The 11,157-nt window shown below is 37.1% G+C and overlaps 1 protein-coding gene across 1 annotated transcript in view; it reads left to right on the top strand.

Annotated features, from left to right (window-relative positions):
- Positions 1-11,157, top strand: part of NR3C1 (nuclear receptor subfamily 3 group C member 1) — a 164,848-nt gene that overhangs the window by 111,566 nt on the left and 42,125 nt on the right. Inside the window, exon 2 of the mRNA XM_007939072.2 lies at positions 5,998-6,161. Coding sequence (XP_007937263.1) covers positions 5,998-6,161 — 164 coding nt within the window. The remainder of the gene's footprint in view (positions 1-5,997; positions 6,162-11,157) is intronic.

The raw sequence follows: 11,157 nt of genomic DNA, 5'->3' as shown, positions 1-11,157 counted from the left end.
GTAAATTTTGGTCAATGACATGAGACAAAGTATATGTGAACTGCTGTATGAAAAGTGAATTTACTCTGTAAATCTTCACCCAAATCCTAATAAAAAAAAATAAAAAATAAATTAAAAAAAGTGGTAAGTCATGACTTGAATAAGTCACTTTTTTCTTGGAACACCATGAGATAAACTATGTTCATCCTTGAATATTTGACAGATTTTTGTGGAACAGTTATTGAAGTGAAGTGAATTTATCACTTCAAAGGAAAGAACTGAAAGTATTTGGTGCCAATTGATAAAACTGGAGCTTTCTAAGTAGGATTTTTTAAGACTTGTTTCTGCCATTGTAAGTTTGACAAATGTGACTTTTAATAAAGTGTGTCAACATTTGGAAGATCTGCATTACTCAGCGAAACAATATTTTCCAAATGACTAATGCATGATGTTACAAAATCATGCATGGGTAAAAGTTCAACATAGACCAGTGGATTTTAACATAACAGTTTTAAGTTCACTGATATGGTTTCAGATTCTATATTGCAACATTAACCTTAAGAAACTAACTTGTAATTTTGGTGCAGTATCAAAAAAGAATATCTATAATTACCTGAACTTCAGCTTCTAGAGGACTATTAATCACCGCCTGGCTCCCAGGGAGGATTGTGACACTTCTTTTCCCTTGGGATCCTCTCTAAACCAAAAAACCAAACTCACTGCCATGGAGTTGATTCTGACTCATAGCAACCCCCACTGGGTTTCCAAAGCTGTAAATCTTTATGGAAGTAGATTGCCCCATCTTCTTTCCATGGAGCTGCTGGTGAGTTTGAACTGCTGACCTCTGATTAGCAGCTAGATGCCTTATCCACTATGCCACCAGATGGATCCTCTAGAAGGGGGTGGGGGGATACAAAGAATCCCTGCACAGGTAAGGAGAGACCTGTTTGATGACCACCAACTATGTGCCAGTGCTTTATATGATTATAATATTATATAATTTATACAAAACACCCTAAATTGGCACAAATAAGGAAATAGACTCAAAGAGGTTAAGTCAGCAAGCCATAGTCACACAACTCGTAGAGCACTGGAGCTAGGATTTAAACCTAGATGTGTCTGTCTGTAAAACTGATTCTCTTCTGAGGTCACAAAAAGGCAGCTAAAAATATATTTGCTACTATGGGGCAATTCTATGCTGTTACATGTAGTCTGACCCGTTAAGTGTAGTTTGACTTGGAATCGACTTAACAGTCCCTTCTTAGATCAAAGTTTTAGAGTTCATCATAATCTAAAGAATGCATTTCATGCTTGATAAGTGACTTCTGTAGCCTCACAGTGCCAGGCATTCACATGCCAGGAAGTATCTGCTGACCAGTATAACTTAGCTATACATGTTTCACATGCTTCTCAAGGTGTGTAATTAACTTTCATACTCTATACATGCCTCTTTCATCCATGATCCTCTTTCTGTCAATTGCTTTTCTTGCCAGAGAATTAGAAAAAGGGGGGTAGGGCTTTTATGCCTTTTCCTCTTTCTTAAATCTAACAGCAAACTCAGTAGCCTCAGGAATGACTTGGTGGCCAACACTCTCCATTCTTAATATGAAAGAATATTCAAGTATTCACTTGGAACAAGGCATTTTTGTTCCTATGACTCTACACTTAAAAGAAAGCATCTTCAGTTTAGTCATTTTGTAATAGAGCCTCTTAGCAGATTGCTTGGCACACCTGTAAACAAAGCAAGCATCAATAGCTGCTATAGATGATGCCCTTAAGACTGGGACATTTCAGCTTTCCCACTCAAACCAAAACTAAACCAAACTCACTGCCATCGAGTTGCATCCGACTCATAGCGACCCCTCCTTGGGTTTCCAAGGTTCGCCAACACAAGGCAATATCACTATGGAAGTAGATTGCCCAGTCTTCCTTCTGAGGAGTGGCTGTTGGTTTTGAACTGCCAGTCTTCTGGTTAGCAGTCAAATGCCTTGGGCACTGTGCCACCAGAGTTCCTACTCAAAGGGGGTGTGTAATATGCACTGTGGTTATGATGTACTTCTGATTTCTTTTTGCCATGTATCCTTATTAAAGATGATGATCCCATATAGTTTTTATTTGAGTTCTACTCATTTTGTTGCTTCCTTTCAGCAATATCATAGGTTCACATTTGCAATGAAATACATTTTACACTCATTTTTTTCCAGTGGTATTCGTTATAAGCCATCATAAATCCAAAACCACTGCTGTCGAGTTGATTCCAATTCATAGCAACTGACTCCTCCTTGGGTTTCTGAGGTGGCATCTCTATGGAAGTAGATTGCCCAGTCTTCCTTCAGAGGAGGGGCTGGTGGGTTTGAACTGCCAGCCTTCTGGTTAGCAGTCAAATGCCTTAGGCAACTACACTACCAGAGCTCCCAGCCTATAAGCCATAATAGTCCTCATATTTGTATGACAAAACGGATTCTTCCCACTGATATCTGTGGTACACCTGGCAACTCTATATGTACTTAGTTCTTATCTGATACAGCCCAGAATGACTGCCTCAAGGGATGCCAAAAGCCTCACTTAGGTTCCAGATTCTTCGCTACTCTTCTGTCAGTCTATTTGTTTACTAACTTTCCCTTTTGTCATCTGTGTATAGTTGAGTGGCCTGAACATGTTGTATATACACTTGAATTATAACTGAGAATTTGGGAATACTGTCCTAGGTTTTAAACTTAATAATAGTACCTTTCACTTATGTGTTGTTGTTGTTGTTGTTATGTGCCATCGAGTCAGACCTGACTCATAGCGACCCATCCTTGGGCGAGGCAGTATCACTATGGAAATAGATTGCCCAACCTTCCTTCCGAGACGTGGCTGGTAGGTTTGAACCTCCAGCCTTCTGGTTAGCAGTCAAGTGCCTTACGCACTAAGCTACCAGAGCTCCTTTCACTTATGTAGTAATACTTATATACTGCTTTTTTATATAAAATCTTCAGTTATCCTGGAAGAGAAAAGAATTAAGTTATTGAATATCTGCTAGACATAGGAACTGTGTGCTGGACTTTGTATTATATCTTCTTTCCCCAAAACACACACAGGTGATATCCTTCCCAGTTTACTAATAAAAAAATTGAAGCTTAGAGTTATGGAGACCTACTGAGGTCACACAAGCTGTTAAGTCATACAGCTATAATCTGAAACAAGTCATGCTCCTTGGTCATCCACCTGCTTGTGTGACCTCATCTAGGAGTGATGATATCCTTTTTTGCAGTGCTGTGGAGAGTATGAATGAGATTATATTCATGGAAGTGTTTTAAATTTATAAAGTACTGCAAAATGCTACTTAAATTTTTAAAAATACACGAACTGTATATATCACGTATGTAATTGAGGAAATGTTACAAAATTAGTCATTCACATTTTTAAACATTGTGTTCATTTTCCATAATCTAAATATACAAACAGCTACTTGGTCCCTAAAAATAGATGTCAGGTGACAAAAAGATTGGCAGAGCAGGAATTAGGAGCATCCTCAGAACAGAAGCCAGAGAAGTTTTTGCTTCACCAACACATTGCTGTGTTCACCTGCTCCAAGACCTGCCTACTTCTCTGTAAAACTCTGGCTCAGAGTAGCTCCTCTACATTAGTTGCCAAGTTTACATTAATTAAAGTCTTATGTCAGACCTACAGCAGAATCATTTCAGGTTATTGTTCTGTTAAGCTTTCAATATGCACTCAGCCCACTTTCCCAAATGTAGCAGGAATCATTGCCTCGTAGTATGAAAGCATCAAGAAATTCTTTTTGACAGTATTCGGAGAACATGAAACCCTGAGACCTGTTCCTGGAATTTACCTTCTTTATCTAGTTATGTATTTATAATGGTAAAATTTACTGCCTTCCTAATAATAAAAATAAGGAAGCTTAGAGGAAACTTCTTTTGAGGACAGAATTTAGGGGAGCTTTTGAATTTACTGGCCTAATTATTTATAGTAATATTTATAAGACCAAACTGAAAACTGTCATTCTAGAATATATTACCTGTTAGCTTTTATTACAACAGAAAAAAAGAAAAGATAGGTTACTTAACACATTTCTAATCATATAGATAATCAAAACAGTATCTTAAATTAATTTGCTAGTAAATTAGTTTTAGCATATTTGTAATGGAGATTTAGTACTGTTACTGGCTAGCCTAAACAAAAACATGCAATAATAAAGAACGGTAAAGAAACAGCAAACTAACACACAATCTTAAGTTTATTCCTAAATGCCATCTCTTTTAGGGAATGGGCAAATTAAGAAACATTCAGAGAAGAAATAATGTTTATGAACTTTCTTGTATAGGTGATAATATACACCCATTGCTGTCGATTCAGTCCTGACTCATAGCAATCCTACAGGACAGAGTAGAACTGTCCCCGGAGGGGTTCCAAGACTGTAAATTTTAATGGAAGCAGACTGTCACAACTTTCTCCCATGGAGCAGCCAGTGGGTTTGAACTACCAACCTTTCAGTTAGCAGCCAAGTGCTTAACCACTGTGCCAGTAGGGCTCCTTATTTTAATGAAGAGAGTCCCCCAGATCAACAAGTTGCTACCATGTATATTTTCAAAGATCTAATTTGAGAACACATAACCAGATAAGGAATAGTCAGTCAAATTATAAGCAAAGGTTAGAAATTATTTTAGTTATGCAGTAAGTTTTAATTCTAAAGTCAGCATGTCAGATGAAAATTCTTTAGGAAGGTACAACATTGGAAACCATTACACCATTTAAAGTACAATCGTTGGTTTTCCTCTAGCATTAAAAAGATACGGACTCGATGGCAGTGAGATTGGTTGGTTGGTTTTGTTTTTTTGGAGCACATGTGGCAAAATGTTAAGAATTGGTGAATATAGGTATAGGGTATAAACCCACTGAATAATTTAATGGAATTTTCCTGAGAGTTTGAAACTTTTCAAAATAACAAATTAGGGAAAAGAATATGTATCTTTAAACAAAAGTAAATGCCAGTCCACACTGAATATAATGAGAAGTTTGCACAATGAAAAACAAGACCCACTGAGAGAAGCAGACTCCCATCTTTTTCTCTGGGTCATATCCTCACTGAGTGGAGAGGGCAGAATAATCCTCACAGTTGAAAGTTTTCCAGTCTTACTGCAAGCTAGACACGAAGGTTCAGAAAAGTTAATGCTCCTGGATCAGTCTTTTCTAAACCAGGAGAAATAGTGGTTTTGGCTAGAGTAACACTGGGAATGAAATAGGTAGGGCCAGATTCTGAGATTGTGAAAGCTATACAGGATCTCAAAATTAGAAAATAAAAATCTATGCTGTTAACAACTAAAAGGAGCTCTGGTGGTGTAGCGCCTAAGGCATTTGACTGCTAACCAGAGGCTGGCAGTTCAAACCCACCAGCCACTCCTCAGAAGGAAGACTGGGCAACTTCTTCTGTATCTGTAGAGATACCGCCTCAGAAACCCAAGGAGGAGGGGTTGTTAAGAGTTGAAATCGACTCAAATGCCTTAGGAACTATGCCACCAGAGCTCCAGCTGTGAGTTTGGTTTTTTGGTTTTAAGCAATCAAAGAGGTAGAAGGCTGCTTTTTGTGGATGAAAATGTCCTCTCTCTTAACTGTGGAGGTAGTTACATGACAATATATTTGACATAACTCAGTAACTGTACATTTTTAAGATGGTGAATTTTATTTTATGTTAATGGCACCTCAATAAAGGTGATGATAAAAATAAATAAATCCTAAGCAATTAACAACTATAATTGCTAAATGAAACAGAACCTCAGTATTCTCATCAAGAGGGTACTCCAGAAGAAATTACCTTATTCCTAATCTTGTATTAAAAAGGAATATAACATTACATGAATATGTTTAGAAAGGATATTTTAGTGTGCTAGTACTTAAAGCCAGAGTTCAGTGTGAAAATATTGACTGTGGAGTGACAAGGTAAGATAACTGCATTTTGATATTCCTTTGACAGTTATTACAGTTAAATTGTAACACTGTGTTCTCCTCCTTTAGCCCTGGAATGAGACCAGATGTAAGCTCTCCTCCATCCAGCTCCTCAGCAGCAATGGGACCACCACCCAAACTTTGCCTGGTGTGCTCTGATGAAGCTTCTGGATGTCATTATGGGGTCCTGACTTGTGGAAGTTGTAAAGTGTTCTTCAAAAGAGCAGTGGAAGGTAGTGTGTGTTTTGAAGAGTTTTATTCTTCCTATATCTGGTTCCGTTTTTCAAAGCGAACTTTGAAAGTTCTATTTATATGCAAAGCCCATTAAGGCTAAAAATCTATGAAGTGGGGAGTGTGGCTCCTGGGTCCTCAGTGGAAAGGAGTTTTGTGTTTTTGTTTTTGTTTTTGTTTTTTTAAGAACTAGAAATAAAATAGGAAAAACAGTAAGTAATAATAAATTGAGGGGGAAGGAGTTTGGTCAGGCAGGGGTAACATTGTAAGAAAGTATTATGTGAAATTATGGTGTCAAGTTTGGTAGTAATATAGCATGCTCTTTGTGTTAGAATCATGGATTTAACACCTGTAAATTAGTTTCAAAGCTACCAACTACACCAATATACCAATCTGGTAAAAATGAAGGGACATGGCATTCATTTCATTAAATGTTTTTTTTTCTCTTTCTCATTGAGCCCCAGGGTATTATGCAGAGTGGTATAAATACAAATTAAGATTTGCTCCCAGTCTTCTGAATTGAAGAACTGAAAGATGAGTGAATAATGACAAAGTAAAGGGATTATAGGAGTGTGTGATAACCTGTCTCAGGAGGTCAGAAAAATAGGTATTTTAGTGAAAGTGATTGAATAGTATATTAATATAAACCTTATCCTTTTGTAGTTCAGCCTGCTTACAAGGGCGGCGGCAGCATCTCCCTAATAAAGGAGAAATTGTTTTCATAGCTAATTATTGTTGGAAGTGACTCTATAGTTTTCCAGTATTACCAGTGAATCCTCTTGGAAAAAATAATTGTGTAATATAGTTATTTCTAAGGAATTTTAAGGCAATGTGGCCTTGAGTGGGTAGTTACCTAAAGCTCTGATTATATTAATTTTTTAAGGAAATAAAATTATTCATTCATTATGAGAAAGATCATCATCATTATTTGGCTAGAGTTATGTTTTCATATGCTTGAGAGTTATATGAGCTGTTTTCTTTTTGTAGTTTATGGTCACATAGTGCCTAAGGCACTTAACTGCTAACCAGAAGGCTGGGGGTTCAAACCCACCAGCCTCTTCTCAGAAGGAAGGCTGGGCAATCTACTTCTGTAGTGCTACCACCTCAGAAACCCAAGGAGGGGTCGCTATGAGTCAGGTCCTACTTGACGGCACATAACAACAACAAGAAGTATACTGTGACTCATTGACTTGTTTCACCCTACATAGGCCACAGGGATGCAAGCCTTTGACCATGTTAGCAGCTCTCCACCGATGGAGTAGGATCAAAAGTAAAGCTCCCTTCTGTTTAGTGCAGTGCCTCTAACAACACAGCCCCAAGAGAAGGAAGCCTCCTCTTGCCCTTATTTTACTTTATTTGTCACTTAACTGCCGGAATATTTTTATGGCATAAATGTAGTGATATAATACTGCTATATATAATAAATAATATTGACAAAATTGAAAGTGACATTCAGAGTGAAACAATGCCTTAAAATAGATTTTAAAAATATATGTGTTCTATTCTTTAAAATAGAGCTACAGGGGTCAAGTATATGTTATGGTGTCCAAATATAATTGGGGGAAAGGAGACAGGCATTGATATTAAAGAGCTCATGCATGCCCTACCTAAAAACATCCTGAAGCCATTTAAAAGGGGGAAAAGATAAACATAACCTCCCAAATATACCACCACTGCAGGCCACATGCCATCTGTGCTTAATTCTTGCTTTAAAACTTATTTTATGAAAATTTAATTGAATACTTATTAGCTATACTCTTATTAGCTATATGCTTTCAAAATGTTTGTGATAATGGTATATCACTTTGTTCTGTTTCCTCCTTTATTTGAATTTTAATCATCTTCAATGGTCCCTTCACTTGCTATAAAATTCTGTAATCTGTGACACAGTCTCTATTTTTTCCTTAGACCATTTCAAATAGCCTTCTGTTGGTAGCACAGGTAAAGAGGGGAAAGGAGAGGAGGGAATCCTTAAGCCACAGACCAGCAGTGTTAGTAAAGATACATTTTCAGAAAGCTGTTAAAAAAATAGAGAGAGACATGATGGAAATTTGTTTTAATGCCCAGATATGTTCAGGAACACTCAATAGATTATAAATATGCAGTTTATATAATTTTCATCATACATTCAGCACTCCAGTTTTAACACCTGTTAGAAAATATAAGTTATTCCCACAAATTGTCATAGTATAATATATATCCAAATATTTAGCTACTAGGAAATTTACAGAAGTTTTACATATTTATTGTACAGGCAGCCCAGATCAAGAATGGTTGTTAGGGATTTTTTGATTCAATATTCTGGGAGTCACTTTTCTGCATATAGAAATAAACTGTATTTCTTTCAGTTTATTCTAGAACAATGATCATCGATCATTCTTTTCTTTTTCTCTCTGTCTCTATTTATTAGTCCCTCACTTAAAACTCTTGGTCTTTGACTTAGGACTCCCCCACCCCACTACCACCAAAAGAAGACTTTCTTTGTATTCTCTTTGTGTAAAAGTATATGTAATCTTCATTGGCGGGTCATAATAGAATAGACATTAGCCACCCTTAGTTTACCACATACCAAAAACTTTGTTTAAAACTATGTTTTATATATATCATATCACTTAATTAATGACTCTGGGAACTCTTAGATGCTGCACTTGATTGACTGGAAAACTGAGTCTCAGAGAGTATAACTGGCAAAGCAGAGTTCGGTTTTTTTATTTTTTGGGACTCAAGAACCTGAAGCAAGCTTTTAACCTCACTGCCACACTGACTTCCTAAGAAGGAAGTGGTAAACTCTTATTAACTGAAAGTTTATAATCTAGTTAGGTACTAGATAAAAGTAATCACAAGGGAACTAACAAATAGCTAACAATTACTAAGTGCGTACACTGTGTTAGGCATTGTGCTAAGAATCTTCTATACACTTACCTCTAACAGTTGCAGAAGCCCAGAAAGAGAGGTGCTATTTTTCCAGCTTTACAGATGGGGTAACAGAGGCTCAGAGAAGTTAGTAAACATTATCGAGCACACAGAGTTAGAAAATAGAGCCAAGATTCAGATTTCAGATCAGGGACTTCTTGGTACCAGTGCACTCTCCACTGTACTACACTTCAGGTAAGGAAAGTAGCTCAAGCTGATAGTCACAGTTCACATTAAATCCTCAGATACTTAAAGAGTATGCAGCCTGCAGTAGAGCCTAGGACGTGTTTGTGCAGTATTGGCCAATTTCTGTACCACTTTCATGATCTTGATAATATCCATACATCACTGCTCTACTGATTATTTAAACTTTTCCTTCGCTCACTTTTTAAAAGCTTACTTTTATTTAAAAAGACAGTTGCACTTCCCTATTGATGAACAGGGCTGAAAGTAGAAAATACAAGAAAGATGTTTATCTGTATTTTATTGACTACATAAAGACATTCAACTTATGGATCATAACAAATTATAGATAACATCATGAAAAATGGAAATTCCAGAACAGCTAATTGTACTTATTAGGAACCTGTAAATACATCAACAGGCAGTCGTTTGAACACAACAAGGGGGTACTGTGTTGTTTAAAATCAGGAAAGGTATGTGTCAGATTTGTATCCTTTCACCATTTTATTCAGTCTGTATGCTGAACGACTAATCTAACAACCTGGATTATATGAAAAAGAACAAAGCATCAAGATTGGTCACACTGATCAGTTCTGGTACAGGATGGGAGTAGACTACATAAAAGTGTGAATACCAGGAGGCAGGGATCATTGGGACCATCTTGGAGGCTAGGTACCACATCCACAATAAATAGCAAACTAAAGTCATTTACCAAAAATAAATTCTAACCATAAAAATAAATACAGTGTAAACAAAATGACATTAAGAAATTCCAAAAGGCCTAAAGGCTCTTTACCTAACATCAACTCTCTATTGCTGCTATTATCGTTAGGTGTCATCGAGCCAGCTCCGACTCATAGTGACCCTGTGTACAACAGAACTAAACACTGCCTGGTCCTGTGCCATCTGCACAAACCTTGCTATACTTGAGCCCACAGTGCACCTGCTGTGTCAGTCCATCTTATTGAGCGTCTTCCCCTTTTTCACTGACCCTCCACTTTACCAAGCATGATATCTTTCCTCCATTCAAGAGCAGGTTTCAGAGTGTCTTCTGACATCCACTTTGGTCTTTTCTTCCTTTCCTGTCTTTTTAATGACCTTTTGCTTTCTTCATGTATGATGTTCTTGGTCATCCCACAATTCCTTTGGTTTTTGGTCATTGGTGTTCAGTGCATCAAATCTGTTCTTCAGATGGTCTCTAAATTCAGGTGGGATATAATCAAGGTCATATTTTGGTTCCCGTGGACTTATTTTAATTGTCTTCATTTTCAACTTGAATTTGCATGTGAGCAGTTGATGGTCTGTTCCACAGTCAACTCCTGGCCTTGTTTTGGCTGAAGATGTTGAGCTTCTCCATCGCCTCTTTGCACAGATGTAGTCAGTCTGATTCCTCTCTATTCCATCTGGCAAAGTCCACATGCATAGCCATTTATGTTGTTGAAAAAATATTTGCGATGAATAAGTCATTGGTCTTGCAAAATTCTATCATGTGATTTCCAGTGTTATTTCGGTCACCAAGACCCTATTTTCCAACTACTGGTGATTCTTCTTTGTTTCCAACTTTTGCATTCCAATCAGGAATAATAATCAATATATCTTGATTGCATGTTTGGTCAATTTCTGACTGCAAAAATCAGTAAAAATCTTCAATTTCCTTATCTTTGGCTTTTGTGGTTGGTGCGTAAATTTGAATAGTAATAGTATTAACTGGTATTCTTTGTTAGGAGTATGGATATTACCCAATCACCGACGTATTGTACTTTATGATAGATTTTTAAATATTCCTTGTGGCAATGAATGTGACACCATTCCTCTTCAATTTGTCATTCCTGGCATAGTTGTTGTTGTTGTTAGGTGCCGTTGAGTCATTTCCAACTCATAGCGACCCCATGCACAGCAGAA

The sequence above is a fragment of the Orycteropus afer genome, unplaced genomic scaffold (genome assembly GCF_000298275.1).
Source record: "Orycteropus afer afer isolate SDZICR_OR568_19922 unplaced genomic scaffold, OryAfe1.0 scaffold00056, whole genome shotgun sequence".
NCBI lineage: Eukaryota > Metazoa > Chordata > Mammalia > Tubulidentata > Orycteropodidae > Orycteropus > Orycteropus afer.
The sequence above is the reverse complement of the archived record's forward strand: the minus strand, read 5'-3'. Positions and strand labels throughout refer to the sequence as shown.